The sequence below is a fragment of the Macaca fascicularis genome, chromosome 8, assembly GCF_037993035.2.
Source record: "Macaca fascicularis isolate 582-1 chromosome 8, T2T-MFA8v1.1".
NCBI lineage: Eukaryota > Metazoa > Chordata > Mammalia > Primates > Cercopithecidae > Macaca > Macaca fascicularis.
This window is the reverse complement of record NC_088382.1, coordinates 151,915,606-151,932,496: the sequence shown is the minus strand read 5'-3', so window position 1 is coordinate 151,932,496 and position 16,891 is coordinate 151,915,606. Positions and strand designations below refer to the sequence as shown.

The window sequence follows — 16,891 nt, the reverse complement described above, 5'->3', positions numbered from 1 at the left end:
AGGGTGGGTGGAGCAGCCTCTAAGAGGAGCCAGGCCCAGGTTGGAGTCCAGGTCTGAGCTTCTGCTCCCTCCCCACCCGCCCTGTCTCCTCCAGCCCCTCAGGAAGGCTAAGGGCATGGGGAGGCCCACACAGGGTGGCCCACCCACTCTGCTCATTGACAGACACTGGCCCCTACTCTGCTGATTGACAGACACTGGCCCTGCTCTGCTCATTGACAGACATTGGTCTCGCCTCTGCTCATTGGCAGACACTGGTCTCCACTCATTGACAGACACTAGCCTTCACCCTGCTCATCGACAGACACTGGCTCCATACTCTGCTTATTGACAGACACTGTACCCCCACCGCCCGGCTCATTGACAGACACTGGTCCCTGCTCCCCTCACTGACAGACACTGGCCCCACCTCTGCTCATTGACACTGTCCCCGCCTCTGCTCGTTGACAGACACTAGCCCTGGTTCTGCTCATTGACAGACGCTAGTCCCACCTTTGCTCGTTAACAGACATTGGCTCCGCCTCTGCTCGTTGACAGACACTGGTCCCGCCTCTGCTTATTGACAGACAGTGGCCTCCCCTCTTCTCATTGACAGACACTGGCCCCATCTCTGCTCATTGACAGACACTGGCCCCCACCCCGCTCATTGACAGACACTGGCCCCCGCTTTGCTTATTGACAGACACTATCCCCACCTCTTCTCATTGACAGACACTGACCCCACCTCTTCTCATTGACAGACACTGACCCCACCTCTTCTCATTGACAGACACTGTCCCCACCTCTTCTCATTGACAGACACTGTCCCCACCTCTTCTCATTGACAGACACTGACCCCGCCTCTTCTCATTGACAGACACTGACCCCGCCTCTTCTCATTGACAGACACTGACCCCGCCTCTTCTCATTGACAGACACTGACCCCGCCTCTTCTCATTGACAGACACTGTCCCCGCCTCTTCTCATTGACAGACACTGACCCCGCCTCTTCTCATTGACAGACACTGACCCCGCCTCTTCTCATTGACAGACACTGACCCCACCTCTTCTCATTGACAGACACTGTCCCCACCTCTTCTCATTGACAGACACTGACCCCGCCTCTTCTCATTGACAGACACTGACCCCGCCTCTTCTCATTGACAGACACTGACCCCGCCTCTTCTCATTGACAGACACTGACCCCGCCTCTTCTCATTGACAGACACTGACCCCGCCTCTTCTCATTGACAGACACTGACCCCGCCTCTTCTCATTGACAGACACTGACCCCGCCTCTTCTCATTGACAGACACTGACCCCGCCTCTTCTCATTGACAGACACTGTCCCCGCCTCTTCTCATTGACAGACACTGACCCCGCCTCTTCTCATTGACAGACACTGACCCCGCCTCTTCTCATTGACAGACACTGACCCCGCCTCTTCTCATTGACAGACACTGGTCCCGCCTCTGCTCATTGACAGACACTGGTCCCTGCTCCGCTCATTCATAGACACTAGCTCTCACCTTGCTCATTGACAGACACTGGCCCCTGCTCCGCTCATTGACAGATACTGGCCTCCACGCCTTCGTCCTGGGCCTCTGCCCAGAGACTCCCCACAGTGAGGCTGTTCTGGGGTGGGTAGGGTTGTGAGATTGCAGAGATGTGGAGGCCAGAGCTCTGGTTCTGCTGTGGATGTGCCCGTGCTGGGAAGGGTGTGGGGAGAGCGGCGTGGGAACGTGCAGGCCCGGCCAGGGCACGGTGTCCTGAACTCCCTGCATCTACGAGAAGATGGGATGCACCACAAGCCAGGACACCTCCCGGCCAGAACTGTGGGCCCTCAGCCCTGCGTCCTCTGGAAAAGGAAGTGAAGCAGCAGGGCCTCCCGGGTGCCCAGGGTCAGGCCCTACCTTAGCGCCGGGCTCTATGTGGGGCATGAAGTGGGAGGCCCACAGCCTTGTCCCTTGTCTCTGAGTCCCCGGAGAAGCCCCACCCGTTTGCCGCTGGAGGCCGCCAGCTGAGGACCTGACAGGCAAGAGGTCGGGATGAAGGGGCTGAGCATGGAGCCAGGGAGGCTGGAGGCTCCATTCAGGAACCTTCACCCAGGGCGAGGGAAGGGCTTTCCCAGACAGAAGGGACAGAGGTCACAGTGCCCAGTGACTCCGCCCAGGCCGCCAGCTCCCCAGCGCCCCCACCTGCCTTGGTTGCCCTCTGTCTCCATGGGTTGCCCATGGACCTCCCTAGAGAGATCCTCACCATGAGGTCTAAAAGCTCTGGGTCCCCCTAACCCTGACCCTAACCCCGGGATGACCGCGTCCGGTTCTGACTCCATGTGCTCTAGCCTCCTGTGCTCGTGGACAGCCAGGGTTCCTCATGTCCTCTTCCTGCTGTAGTCACACAGTGGCCCTGGCCTGCCTGTGCAGCCCCCAACCATGGTGGGGCTCGAGGTTTGCAGGGGCCTTCGAGGGGATGCTGACCTTGCCCCCCTCCCATAGGGACCCCACCCCTACTGTGTTTTGGTGTCTTCCCCGCTCCCACTCGAGGGTTCTGACCCATTGATCCCGCCCTGTCCAGACCTGCTGCTGCCAGGACCTGGCTCCCAGGCTGGCAGGGCAGGGGCCCCCGGCTCTGGCTGGGTGTCTCTCTTCCTCAGTTGAGGAAGAGCCAGGCTACCCCTGGTGCCCACAGGCTGCCCCTGGTGCCCACAGGCCTTTGGTTAAAGCATTTTGCTGCCCACCAGGACTCTTGGGCTCCGCCCCACCCACCTACTCTCCCTCTGTGCCCTGGCCAAGCTGTGGCCTCACCTTGGGGCCTGTGCCGAGACCAGCCTCCCGGTCCCTCCTGCTCTGACAACTGGCAGTGTGTCCGGAGACCCTCATGCAGCTGGCGTCCTCTTCCCGGGTGCTGTGCTGTGTCCCCAGGAGAAGAGGGACTGAGGCTCAAGCACCCTGCTGCTCCCTGGGGCGGGGCTGGGCCAGGCTCGCCCCTCCATCCCCTTGGAGCCCGGGCTACCAGCTGCTCCGTGGCCCCATATGGCGCCTGCTGGGCTGCCCTATCAGTCTCTTACTGCTTCCTCTCCCCAGGACCCTCCTGTCTCCCTGCCCTCCTGCCTTCTCCCCACTGTCAGCTTCCCGAGGTGGCTGTAGCCGCTTCTGCCCCTGGCCAGCTGTCGCAGGCTGGGATATGCTGAGCGTGTGGAGTGCTTTGTCCACTCCAGGTGCCTACCCAGTCCCAGTGACGGGTTCATTGAGGGGGCACTCATGCCAGCAGTTCAGGGAAGGGAGCAGTCGTGGGGAGAGGGACAAACCAGGGCTGACCCACCACACGTGGTCAGGGCTCCAGGGAGGCCAGAGGGCACCTGCCGGGTGGACAGGCGGGAGGCCCAGAGAGTGGCTGAGACACAAGGGGCCCAGTACAATGGATGCAGGCTGCCTGTGCTGGGTGCCGACGCGAGGCCTGGCCGCTGTGCACAGATGCAGGCCTGTGATGACCTGTGACCCCGAACCTGGCTGCTCTCCCCAAGGTCTCTGCCCCCTGCTCAGCCTCTGGTGCCTTTCCAGGGTCCAGCAGCAGCAAAGCTATGTGCCGGCAGAGCTGCAGCCCCAAGCCGGCCACGGTGGCCCTGCTGCCGGGTGCCGGGCCGGGCTCCACGCCCCTGCGGCCAGGCCCCCACTCCCGCACCAAGACACGCAAGCCCAACTTCAGCCCCCAAGAGACGGAGGTGCTGGTGCAGAGGGTGAGGCGCCACTACCCGCTGCTGTTTGGGGCACTGCGGGGCACGCCTGCCCGAAAGCACCGCGTGTGGAGCCGCATCCTGCAGGCAGTGAACGCGCTGGGCTACTGCCGCCGCGACCTGGGTGACCTCAAGCACAAGTGGCGGGACCTGCGAGGCGCTGTGCGCAAGAAGCTGGCGGAGGGGGGCCCCGCCCCCGGCCTCGTCCTCACGCCGGTGGAGCACATGGTGGCGGAGACGTTTTCTGCCCACGGTCCCCAGGGCGAGGGCCAAGCCACGGAGCCCCTGCCAAGTAAGTGGCCTCCCTACAGCCCGCCTCCCCGGGACCACCCTGCCCTGGGGCAAGCAGGGCCGGCAAGTGGGCTGTGAGCTCTCCGCACCAGCTCCCAAGAGGGAGACCCTCTGAGGGAGACCCAGAGGCCCATGGAGATGGCCCACCACCCTCCTGGCCTCTCTTCTTTTAGGTGGGGAAGCCAAGGGCTGGGGCCGGGGGGGTTCTGCCTGTCTCTGGAGTGGAAGGGCTGCGGCTCACGCCTGGGGTCCCAGCTCAGGGTCCTCCCGGCATTGCCAAGCATGTGCCGCCAAGGGGCTCAACCATAGGCGCCACCTCGAGCCACGCCCACCGGGTGTCCAGATGGGACGCTGGGGCCTAGTTCCACATCACTGTTGAGTGAGGAGCACTACCGTGGGGAGGGGTCACAAGGTGGCCGCTGGGACCAGTGCCTGGTGGGGACAGAGGCGAGGGCAGAGCTCCCCGATGAGCAGCAGCAGCGGGTGCAGCCCTGGGTGCCCTGGTGCCCTCCAAGGCCCCCATCTTGGCCTCTGCCATTCCTGCCTGATGTCCTGTGGCCAGGAGGCCTGTTTGGCCCTGGGTCCCAGCCTGGCCTTCTTCTCCACAGGCAGCCCTCCCCTCCCGAATGCAGTCCAGCAGTGGGCACAGCTGTCCTTAGGCAGCCAGGTCTTCCAAACCAGTGGGTCCCAGCAGGGAGAAGGCCCCACTTTCCCGGGCAGGGCAGCAGGGCCCGGCTGGCCCCAGGGTCTGAAGACAGGGGTGTCTGGGAAGAAGGGCTTCCCTCCACTCTCCCCCAGCCCCGGAGCCCCAGGGTATGGCTGCCATGAGAAGGCAAGGTCAGTCAGCAGGCCGGAGGATCGTTTGCCCATATGCACCTCCAGCCGATTGGCCCTTGCCACAACCCCCAGGGAGCAGGAGGTGACCTGTCCATTCATTGGTCACTGTTGAGGAGTTTGGGCAGAGCCAGGGAGGAGCCTGGGCCCCAGCTTGACTCTCCCCCACCCTCTCCCCCATGCTGTGCCTCGCTCTGGCCTGCAGTGGCCTCCCCCTCCTTCTGCAGGCCCTTACCTCTGGGCCCACGTGGAAGCCCCACGTGCGGTGCTATCCAGTGACTCTTAGCCTCTCAGGACACGCTGTGCCCCCTTCTGAGCCCACGGGCCCACTCCAGGGACCACCGGAAGCCAGGCATTTCTGTCTGGCTGGGCCTTGTCTGCAGCCCCCAGCTGCCCCTGGCTCTGAGGGTGACGCTGGCTCCGAGGGTGATGCTGGCTCTGTGCCTCCTCCTGCCGCCTCCGTGCCTCCTCCCGCCGCACCTCCTCTCCTCCTCAAGACACCGCGCCAGGAGTTCCTTCGCCGTCCTCCGCATATGGTGGCCCAGCCTTCAAAGCAGAGCCGCGCTGGACTCTCCCCTTCCTGGGAGCTGCTGGAAGGACTTGGGGGACGAAGCCCTGGAAGCAGGACCAGCTCCTTCTTGAGGGCCACAGAGTAGACAGAAGGACTCAGCCTCACTGGACAGGCAGGGGCTGGCCTCAAATGCCCCCACTGGCAGCCATGGTAGAACTTGGAGTTCTGGGGCATCTCAGCTGCTCCTGCTCACAGCGGTGCCTGAGGTTGGGACACCCATGGGCAGAGTGGGCCGGGCTGGTTGGGAGATGCATGTAGACCCAGGGTGCCACCAACCCTGTGGCCGGCCTTGGACAAGGGGCCTGGGCTGTGGGCCTTGTGATGGGGCTTGGGGGATGGGCCTGGTCAGTGGGCCTCGTGATGGGGTGGGGCTGGAGGAGGACCTGGGTCCTCCTCTCAGGCCTGTGCAGGCCAGGGGTGGCTGCATCCACCCCCAGGGAGGCCACATTGTCTCCTGCAGGGCAGGTTCTTGCAGCCCAGGATTCTATGGGCAGAGGCAGACCTGGTTTGGGGGTGCTTCACAGCAAGGGTGGACATGTGGTATGGGACTGAGAAGGAAGGGCCTAGCAGGGGTAGCACTGGTGTGGCCCGGGTGCTTAGTTCTTTTCTGCAAGTCCCCAGCCCTGGAGGCTGCAGGAACTCAGGTTTGCTCACCCTGTGGTTCCCTGCCCTAGACTGAGGCCCAGCCTCAACTTCTGTGACCCCTGATGGATCAGCCACTCCAGGTCCGCTGGACGCTGGGCTCACCTCCATCACGGGAGTCTTTGGTGCCTGTGGGCTGCTCTGAGTGACCTGCCCTGCTGCTGACAGCAACTGACATGTGTTGAATTCCTGAGCGAGAGAGTGCTTGGGACAGGGCTGGACTTCCCCTTGTGGGCGCCGAGGCAGGGAGAGGGAAGTGGCTGCCAAGCCTGATGGCAGGATAGGGGCATCCCAGCTGCAGGCCCAGGTGTCCTGAGCTGGCCATGCTTTCCGCTCTGCAGCAGCACTGCCCGGGGCTTGGGCAGGGCCAGGCCTGCAGGGCTGATCACGGCTGTGGGGCTGGGGGCAGCAATTTGACACAGTGCATGGGGGTCTTCCACAGGGGTCCCTGTGCCCTGAGGCCGCTGGGCAGGCAGTTTCCTTTGAGGTGTGTGTCCTGCTCTGCGAGCGTCTGGGAAGGGCGGCACCAAAGGCTGCTCTCTTTGGCCCCTGGAGGCCTGGTCTAGTGCTTGGGTATCCCTTGGACTTTTGGATCTCGGGGATCTGCAAGGGGCCCCCGTGGAGCACCCCCTGTGTTGGGAGGGGCAGGTGCCCAGGGCCTGTGGCTCTGCAGGGCTGACCCCACAGACCGGGAGTCTCCCAAGACCTGGCAAAGCCACCGGGCCCAGGGCTGATGGCCGATGAAGTATTGGAGTGTCGCTCAGTACCACAGGGCCCACGCACCGAACCTGTCCTCACCCCACAAGCAACACAGGGCTGCACAGCGCCAGGAGCACAGGAGCAGCCTCCCTCCCCTTGTCATCTCTGCACACCACCCTGGGGCGGGACATGGCGTGCCCACCTGGCAGCCTGGGCGCTAAGGGAGATGTTTGCTGGCTGCGGAGCTGGGCAGTGGTTGTGTGATGTGTCTTGAATGTGGGCAGTGCCACGCTGGCTAAGAATGCTCCCTGGACCGCCCTGGGTCTGTGGCCCGCACATGCAGCCCTGGAGCAGCAGGACGTCAGCCGCGTTCTGAGGGTGGGTCTCCAGGTCACATACTACGATCAGAGTCCCCAGGGCCAGGGCTTGGTGTAGAGCAGGATTGGGCACCGACTGAGTCCAAGGGTGGGATCCAGGGCTTGGCTGAGGCTGCCTGTGGTCACGGGGCAGAGAAAGTGTCCAGCCAGGGCACGTGGCCTGTCCAGCACCAGCTGTGTTAGCCCAGACCACCATGGCCTTCCTGTCTCTGCTGGCAAATGCTCTCCAGTGTCCACATTCACCTCTCAGCGACAGAAGCGAGGCCAGGCTGTTGCCCCTGCAGGTGTAAAGTGGATCCTTTGCATGTGAGCAGGGCATTGCCCGGGCCCAGGCTAGCACCTCCTCCCTGGCAGGCTGGTCCCTCCTGGGTGGCAGTTGTAGGGGGATCTGTCCCACCTCTGGCCCCATCTTCCTTCCCTCTCCTCCTCCATTGGCCGAGAGGGTTGTGACCCTAATGTGGCAGGACATAGAGAGCCGATTTCATTTGGGGGCTGTTTGCATGTGAGCAAAGGGGTGCTCTGCTCCAGGAGTGGCTGAGGGCGTCACCCATACCCACCCTCTCCGGGCTTTGGCTCCTGTGCAGGAGCCTGGCTCTCCCCTCCCTGGCTGGGGCAGGAGCCCCCAGATGCGGCGATCAGGGCATGTCTGTGAGTGCCTGCGGCTCCACTAGGGCCCTGGGCTGGGGGAGAGGGTGGGGTGGAGCTGGTGACCAAGGGATCAATGATCCCTGTGAGGCCTGGGTGGGGGCTTCTGAAGGCAGGGCTCGTGGCTTCTACCTCCTGCCCGGGGGGCTTGCAGAGATGGAGCCACAGTTCCGTGATGAAAGTAGGGATGGTGGGCAGTGGCCTTGTCTTTCTGAGGACCCTCCTCCCTCAGAACCAGTTCTGCCAGGCCGGAGGCGATGCTGTGCCTGGCAGCAGTCCCTGTGGTTGTAACGGCTCCTCTATTCCAGGCCTTAAGACTCCTAAGGCTCAGTCAGCTCAGGCCCGTGCCCAGGTGGGCATTGCAGGTGCACAGTTTCTTTAGGTGTCCTGCCTCCCAGGCTCTTCTCCAGCTGCCTCATTGGAGGCAGGCCTTGCAGGGAACCTCCCTCCGGGAAGAAGGCTTGCCCGTGCTTGTGTTTGCATCTGGCTCTGTTGCAGACCCGGGCTGCACCCGCAGTCCTGGTGCCCAGGTGGCACGTGTCCTTCCCTTGGGTGGAAGAGAATGCAGAGCACCAGGGGCTGCCCAGGTTGAGCACCTGTGTTCAGGCCCTGCTCCTGCGGGGGGGCGATGCCTTCGCCGCTCACTGCTGCGAGCCCACAGCCAGCCCTGCATTCCTTGTGGGGCAAGGACGGCTTAGGTGCGTGTAGCACCTGGTACTGCCATTTTGCTGCTGGCGGGGTGGTGTGGAATCTTCCGGATCCCTGGGGCTGCCCCGGTCCTGGTCTGGTGTCTCCTGTGGGCCCTGCTAATGTGGCTGCCCCGGGCGGCACTGCTGCAGCCCTAGCTCGGCTTTGCGCCGGCTCCTGTGAGCCCCGCACGGTGGCACAACTTTCTGATCAGCTCCCTGAGCTGAGTCAAGGGCCAGTGTGTGTGGCCAACCAGAGCCCTGTGCTTGCAGACCCAGTCTCCATCAGCCCAGTCACAGCTCCACAGACATTAAGGCAGGGGCTCTGCCCCTTCAGAGAGGGCCGTGGCCACAGTGGAGGGGCCTGCCCAGTCAGGGTCATGACCGAGCAGGACTTGACCCCAGCCCTGACCTCCCCTTGCCACTCCCACCCTTTCCGGGGTGGGCTCTTCCTGCCCCACCCGGTGTGGGCACTGAGGAGTCCCCTTCCCTGGGCCACCTCCAGGTTTCCGTTCTAATGTCATTGCTACTCACTGCCCACACCACGCAGAGCCCTCAGGGCAAGTCTGGCAGCCCAGCACCCATCCCTGCAGCCTCCGCTCCTCTGGAGGCCCTGGGCTCAGGCTCCCCTGGGCTCGCCTTTCTGGGGTGCCCTCAGGGCAGGGGCGGCTGGGCCTCCATCTGTAATTGCCTTCTGTTGTCTTGATTTGCAGATAGTATTGAAGCCAGCCTTGAGGCTGCGTCCTCGCATGCGGAGGCAGCCCGCCAGCTCCTGGCTGGAGCCAGCCGGCACCAAGTAAGTCCGTGTGAGGGCCACAGTGCCCGGCCGGCCCGGCCTCCGTCCCCTGTCCTCCAACCCTCCCTCTGTCTGTCTGGAGGGGCCCAGGCCCTGCCCTGTGCCTGGGAGAGGCCTGTCCACAGGCCTCCTCTGAACCAGTCCACTACCCGTGCCCTGGGGGCTCTGGGAGTGGCGGGGTTGCGGCAGTAGTGGTCTGCGTGGTGCCCACAGCAGTCGGCACCGTCTCCTCTCTTGTGTGCCCCACGCCGCCCTCTCCCGTGAATCCTGGGTGCAGCCGGGGGGAGGGCCTTTGGGGCCTTCCCGCTCCACCTCCCATGCTGATGCTGGCATGCGGCTCAGTGTCCATCCTGGGGCCGGGGACTGCGGAGGGGACTTTGTGGTTGGGGCATGTCAGTGGCTCAGAGAGAACAAGAAAGCTCAGGCCTTTATTTTCTTGAAGTGGGATTTGGAGCTGCCTTGAGGACCAGCCACTCACTGGGCCTTGTTGCTGACTTGTGGTCACCACAGGAGGACCTGAGAGATCAGGCTGGCTGGCGACTGTGGCCCAGCTGAGATGGAGGCCCAGCCACTGTCTTCCCCTCACCGTCTCTGTCCCCATTGTGGCCTGGTGCTCCCCACTGGCCCTGACAGGCAGAGATGACCAGAACCTGTTCCTCAAGGAGTCCCAGGGGCCAGGCAGGCTGGACATTAAGTCCAGCAAGGTGAGGGTGGCATGGGTCACCGTGGGAGCGCAGAAGGCCCTGGGCCAGCTGGGGCCAGGAGAGCACATACTCTTGACGGCGAAGCAGGGGCAGTACTGGCAGACGGGATGGTGGAGTGTGTGAGGCCGGGGTCCGGGAGAGTCTGACGAGCCCAGGACATCACAGGCAGGTGTGATGAGAGAGGAGCCACATCCCCAGGACGCTGGGATATCACGGCTGTGCCCACAGAGGGTCCTCAGTTGCCTCGGGGTGCAAGAGGGAAAGAGGTCCTGACTGGAACCACGCAAGGGCCTGACTGGGTGGAGAATGAAGGGAAAGGCTAGGGCCGCCTTGAGCTTCCCTAATGGGGCCCAGTCCGGGCACCACTGCCAGGGGAGTGTGTGGTAACGGCGAGGCTGGGCCTACTTCGGGCCTCCCTGTTTCTGTCGGGGGCCATCAGACTCAGGTCGGGGTCACTAAGGGTTGGCCCCTGGTGACAGCTGGTGAACGCCAGGCCGGGAGACAAGACCTGGAGAAGCTGTGCCAAGGTCATCTGCAGGATGGTGTCAGAGGCAGGGCTGGGGCTGGGTCTCCTGGCGCCAGCTCTGGGCTGTTTGACCTTGGCCCTTGGCCCGCCACCTTTAGCCGTTGAGGGCAGCTAGGCCCAGGGGCCTCCAGGAGGCAGAAGGTGGAGGCTCTGGTGATGGGCTAGGCGGACTCGCCAGAAACTCAGGGCCACACCACGCAGAGGGCCTCGTTTCAAGAGGAAAGCAGCCAGCCAGCAAGATGACCCCTCCTGAGCACCCTGGGACCACCTGGTCAGAAGCAGCGCTGATGCCTGGGACGGCAGGAGGACGATGGGACAGTGAGGAAGAGGAGGAGGAGGAGGAGGAAAGGAGGGCGGTGGCAACTGGACCAGCCACCTGTGCCGTGGACGCCCTGCTGCATTCCCAGTGAGCCTGTGGGCTTGGTCCTGGCAGAGCAGGCACCCTCCACACTGCAGAGGAGGTGGGCAGGGCACAGGCCCAGGAGGCGGCCATGAAGTCACCCTTGTGTAGACTGTCCTGCTCCTGCCCCCGGGGGACTCACCAGGGAGCGTCAGGGAGGGACAAGGTGTCTGTGAAGTCACCTCTGCATAGAGTGTCCTGCTCCCGCCTGCAAGGGGCCCTCCCCACGGTTTGTCAGGGAGGGACGTTTGTTCACCCACTCTCCACACCCAGGGAGCTGGGAGGGTCAGAGACCCCAAACCCAGAGACTGTGAAGCCAGGCCTTTGGTTTGCAGACTGCGAATTTGAGGCCTGCAGAAGGGACGGTGTTTTCTAGGGCCGCACAGCTGCTGAGACCAAGCCGAGCTGGCCTTGGAGCCCACATCTGCTGTGTCTCACGTTCAGGCCTCTCCGTGTTGCCCTAGGGAAGCTTGACCCTCTTGTCTTCCTGGGGACATTCACTCCGGTGGATGGGTACCTGATGGACAAGGGCATGGCCAGACGGATGATTGGAAGAATGGATGCGTGTGTGGATGGATGGAAGGAGGAAGGTGTAGATGGGCGGGTGCATGGAAGGAGGAAGGTGTAGACAGGTGGGTGGATGGAAGGAGGAAGGTGTAGATGGGCGGGTGCATGGAAGGAGGAAGGTGTAGACAGGTGGGTGGATGGAAGGAGGAAGGTGTAGATGGGCGGGTGCATGGAAGGAGGAAGGTGTAGACAGGTGGGTGGATGGAAGGAGGAAGGTGTAGATGGGCGGGTGGATGGAAGGAGGAAGGTGTAGACAGGTGGGTAGATGGAAGGAGGGGAAGGTATAGATGGGCGGGTGGATGGAAGGAGGAAGTTGTAGATGGGTGGATGAATGGAAGGAGGAAGGTGTAGATGGGCAGGTGGATGGAAGGAGGAAGGTGTAGACAGGCGGGTGGATGGAAGGAGGAAGGTGTAGCTGGGTGGGTGGATGGAAGGAGGAAGGTGTAGATGGGAGGGTGAATAAGTGGATGGAAGGAGGAAGGTGTACATGGGCAGGTGACTGAGTGGAAGGAGGAAGGTGTAGACGGGCGGGTGAATGGATGGAAAGAGGAAGGTGTAGACGGGCGAGTGGCTGGGTGGATGGAAGGAGGAAGGTGTAGATGGGAGGGTGAATAAGTGGATGGAAGGAGGAAGGTGTACATGGGCAGGTGACTGAGTGGAAGGAGGAAGGTGTAGACGGGCGGGTGAATGGATGGAAAGAGGAAGGTGTAGACGGGCGAGTGGCTGGGTGGATGGAAGGAGGAAGGTGTAGATGGGTGGGTGGCTGGGTGGAAGGAGGAAGGTGTAGATGGGCAGGTGGATGGGTAGATGGAGGAAGGTGTAGATGGGCGGGTGGATAGGTGGATGGAAGGAGGAAGGTGTAGATGGGAGGGTGGATAGGTGGATGGAAGGAGGAAGGTGTAGATGGGTGGGTAAATGGATGGAAAGAGGAAGGTGTAGACGGGCGAGTGGCTGGGTGGATGGAAGGAGGAAGGTGTAGATGGGCGGGTGACCAGGTGGAAGGAGGAAGGTGTAGACGGGCAGGTGGATGGGTAGATGGAGGAAGGTGTAGATGGGAGGGTGGATAGGTGGATGGAAGGAGGAAGGTGTAGATGGGTGGGTAAATGGATGGAAAGAGGAAGGTGTAGATGGGCGAGTGGCTGGGTGGATGGAAGGAGGAAGGTGTAGATGGGCGGGTGACTAGGTGGAAGGAGGAAGGTGTAGACGGGCAGGTGGATGGGTAGATGGAAGGAGGAAGGTGTAGATGGGAGAGTGGATAGGTGGAAGGAGGAAGATACAGATGGGCAGGTGGCTGGGTGGATGGACAGACAGCATGGATAAATGGGTGAGTAGACGGATGGATGGATGAATAGAAGGAAGAGGAGGTTGGAGGGGGATGGCTGGACAGTGATGAACAGATAGGTGGACAGATAGATGAGTGGACAAGGCAGGCCCGTCCATGTGGAGGAATAGACACTGGGTAGCAGGATGGCGGGTAGACCAGAGGGCAGGCGGACGAGCGGATGGAGCACAAGGGAGTCAGTGGGAGGATGCATACAAGTGGTGCTGTGGTGGGTGGGCACGTAGGCTTTGCACTTGGACAGGCTGTGGCTTCAGTCCCAGCACTACTAGAGTAAATGTGCCCACGTCTCTGGGTCTGTTTCCTCATCTCTCAAACAACGGGTGCAACTCCCACTGCAGATGGAGCATCGTGAGACCCAAACAGCTCCGAGTGCAGAGGCCTCACGTGGGCACTGTCCCTGCGCCCTGCTCACCCCCCAGATCACTGGGTTTTGGACATGCAGGCTGACATTTCCCTGTCTCCCTGTTAGCCGATGAGGAGGACGAGACCCCCAGCTGCTTGTGGCTGCCCCTGCGGACCCTGGAAGGGCCCAGCCCACCTGAACCTGACCCCCTGGACTTACGAGGAGTCTTCCATGCACCCACCTCCTCACCCTCCCCACCTGCTTCCCCAGCCTCCACCCCACCAGCAACCACACTCATGGGGTCCTTCCAGCCTTCCCCGCCCTCTTCAGCGCCAGCACCTCCCTTGCCCTCCAGGAGGACCCCAGTGGCAGCATCTGAAACGTCCGTGTTTGAGCAGCGACTACTGGACTCCCACCGGCGGCAGGGTGCCCTGCTGTCCTCCTGGGCCCAGCAGCAGAGCACACTCATGGCCCAGCAGAACCTGCTGCTGCAGCAGCTGGCTGAGCAGAGCCAGCGTCTGGCCGATGGTGTGGAGGCCCTCAACCGGACCCTCGAGAGGCTGGTGGAAGCACGCCCCGCCAGGGAAGCCTCACCCTTACTCCGGGACGCTGGTCCTGCCGGTGGAGTGGCCCAGGGGCCTGCTGGAGGCTCCCAGGACAGCCCCCAGGGTGCCCACTCGGGGCTCGAGGTCTTCTCAGGGATGATCTTGAAGGTGGAGGAGGAGATATAGGGCTAGTCGGGGGTGCTAGCAGAGCCAGAGGGCAGGAGCAGGGCCTCCGGTCTTTCCCCTGCTGAGTCCAGGCAGGGGAGAGGTGCAGTGACTGGGTCTCCAGGGCGCCGGGACAGCTCGAGTCCAGGAGACCAGAAGGATGAGAGGACGTGGGCTGTGTACCTGTGGTGCTGCGTCCTTGCCATTGCCTGTGGAGTGTGGTGACCTGCAGGGAAAGTCTGCAGAGAGCCGACCTGTGGGGCCCAGTGGACCAGGTCTACTCAGGGATGATGCTATTGGAGGCTCCAACCCCGTGTGGCAGTGGCTGTGAAGTCTGCAGCCAGCGCCCCAGCAGGCAGCTGGAGGCAGGGGAGGTGGGGAAGATGCACTTCGGGGCCCCCTGCTCACCGGAGCTCTGGAAAGGGTGGCTTGGCCAGGCTCTAAAAAGGTCCCGACTGTGATCTGGCGTGACTCCTGAAAGCCCCTGTCCCCTTCATGGGCGTGTACACTCGGAGGCCAGGGCTCCTGTGTCCTACCTGATTCTGGCCCAGGGGAACCGCATCCCATGAGCCTGGAATAATTTCTCTCCGATTTTCTATGTTATTATAAATACATAAAGCTATATATATATCTATGCCCATATATTACTTGGTACTGTATGGGGCTGGGATGATGTTTTGTACTTGTAGATTTTTCTTGCAAAAAGTATTTTTTTACATAAGCATGAAATAACAAAGCAGCAGCAGTGCGGCTGCCGAGGAGTACATGAGTTGGAGCCTGCTCCTCGGGCCTGGCAGGCCCCGCTGCTTTCAGCCTCCCTGCGGGGGTCCGGGCACGTCCCTGCATCTTCAGATCCTCTTCCTCCATGACTTCCTTTGACTCTTGGGAGATCCCTCGGCGGGGCTGCCCCATCTCCAGTCCCTGCACAGCAGGGCACAGTCTGCAGCCCCCCCAGCCTGGGCAGCTGTTGGGAGCGAGCAGGAGCAGGAGGCGGGACCAGCCTGGGCCTTGACTGGTCTGGGGCCTCCAGCCGCGTCCTCTGCGGCCCCTGCCTGGCTCCCAGGGCCCAAAGCCTGTCCCAGGAGCAAGATGCTGGCTGACTGGCCTGAGTGGGAAGCATGCTGGTCCCAGCAGCTTCTGGGGAAGCTCTGGCACAGCCAGGAGTCAAGACTACAGCGTCCCTGAGAGCAGGGAGGGGCCTTTTCCTCACTCCGCATTTTTCCGTGGAGCCAGCGGTGTGTCAGTAACTCTTGTCTGTGAGAGAACCTGAGGTGTAGCCACATGTCCAGCTGCCTTCCGCGCACACCTGACCTCCCTCCAGGCTACCCCCTCTGTAGGTGCACATGGTTCTGCTGTTGGTTCTAGGCGGGGCCTCCACTCTGATGGTTCCACTCGGGAAAGCTGGCTTTATCCTGCAAAACCAGCTGACCTCAGTCCCTCCACCTCCAAGAAGCCTCTGTAGATCTTCGTTCTGAGTTCTTGTCCACTAAAAATACCCACCATGGGCTGGGCACAGCGGCTATGCCTGTAATCACAGCACTTCGGGAGGCTGAGGCAGGAAGATCGCTTGAGGCTAGGAGTCCGAGACCAGCCTGGGCAACAGCAAAACCTTGCTTCTACAAAAAATAAAGTTCAATAAATAAAGATACCCAGCACGGCTAACGGTGGCCTCGTATGGTCGTGTGTATTTTCTGTCTTGCGTTACAGTCTTAACCTGGATACAGCCTCTACTCTGGTCCTAGCTGAGCCCCAACCTTCACCCCACCGTGTCCTGACTGCAGTTGCATGTTGAGCCTTGACCGTGGTCACACACTGAGCCCTGATTCTGGTCCTGGACTATGTCCTGACCCCAGTTACACATGGAGCATTGGTGCTGGTCACTGACTTAGCCCTGATCCTGGTGACAGACCTGGCCCTGATTCTGATCACACACTGAGCCTGATCCTAATTACACACTAAGCTCTGGCCCCAGCCCTGACCCTGGTCAGTCCAGGCATCTTCTGGGAGTATCCTCTGGGCTGAGCCCTTACTAAGTGCTGAGGATACAGAAGCAACCAAGTCAGACTTGGGGCCTCTCCTTCCCGAGCTTAGCGTGTGCTACAGAAAACATACACTAAGCAAGTCAATACATATTTGATGAAAGTTATTTTGTGTATCAGTTAAAAATCGATATAACTGCATTTGGTAGGAAACAGAGAATAGTGTGTCTTAGAGTGGACAGGCGTCATGGCTCCTGTGTCACGGACATCGGTGACCTGGAGCTGGCAAGGCAGGGCCACAGTCCTCAGAGGTCCAGCTGTCTTTCTGCTCCCTTCTCTGCCATGGCCCTCATGGCCCAGGATGGCTGCAGAACTCCCCACCGTCACACTCGTGTTCCAGGTAGCAGGGTGTAGGGAAGGAATGGAGGAAGGTCACACATACTCCCTTGAAGGAGATCTCTGCCTGCATCTCAGCCCACTGATTGGGAGTTAGATGCCCACATTTCGTTGCCTTAGAAGCTGGAAAACACAGCTTCAGCCCCAAATGGGGATTTTGTTACTAAAACGGAAGGGACTGGATGCTGGGGGATGGAATGCAAGAAGCACAGCCCCCGAGGTGAGCAGTGTGAGACCGGATGCTTGGCGTGCAATCTGCCAGGCTGGGGCACTGAAAGAGCTGGGATTGCACAGTCTAGAGTGTCAGGGGCTTCCCTGCAGGATGGACAGCAGAGGCCTCCAAGGTGATTTGGCAGTAATCACTGCAGCCAGTGAGGGGCAGGGAGAGCCGGCTCCACCTCTGCTTTGTGGCTGAGGAGCAGAGACTCGAGAACTTAGGGGCAGAATGGGCGAGTCCTGGTCCATGTGTCTCCACAGTGCACGCGTGCCCTTTGCACTCTAGGACAGTTTCCTAAGAGCCGCTCAGATGCCAAGAGGCCAGGCAGGAGCATGGCCAGGACAGCAGATGGCTGTCCGTAAGGCTCCGTCATCCAGCCAGGGTACAGAATGGCAGGCGGCACGCAGGGAGGGCAGAGGCCATGCCTGATCTTGAGGGCAGCGTGTTTCTGGAT

At 61.6% G+C, this 16,891-nt stretch overlaps 1 protein-coding gene across 50 annotated transcripts in view; it reads left to right on the top strand.

The window, feature by feature from the left end:
* Window positions 1–15,512, top strand: part of TSNARE1 (t-SNARE domain containing 1) — a 140,378-nt gene extending 124,866 nt beyond the window's left edge. For 25 of the 50 annotated variants that reach the window (XM_074000101.1, XM_065519694.2, XM_074000084.1 and 22 more), the window contains 3 exons: window positions 3,540–4,004; window positions 9,171–9,253; window positions 13,262–15,512. In XM_074000101.1, the coding sequence (XP_073856202.1) occupies window positions 3,540–4,004; window positions 9,171–9,253; window positions 13,262–13,840 (1,127 nt within the window). In that variant the 3' untranslated portion in view covers window positions 13,841–15,512. Of the gene's footprint in view, window positions 1–3,539; window positions 4,005–9,170; window positions 9,254–9,695; window positions 9,855–13,130 lie in introns of those variants that run through there. The other 25 variants (XM_074000104.1, XM_074000093.1, XM_074000091.1 and 22 more) reach the window with 4 other exon arrangements.
* Window positions 15,513–16,891: the final 1,379 nt, after the last annotated feature.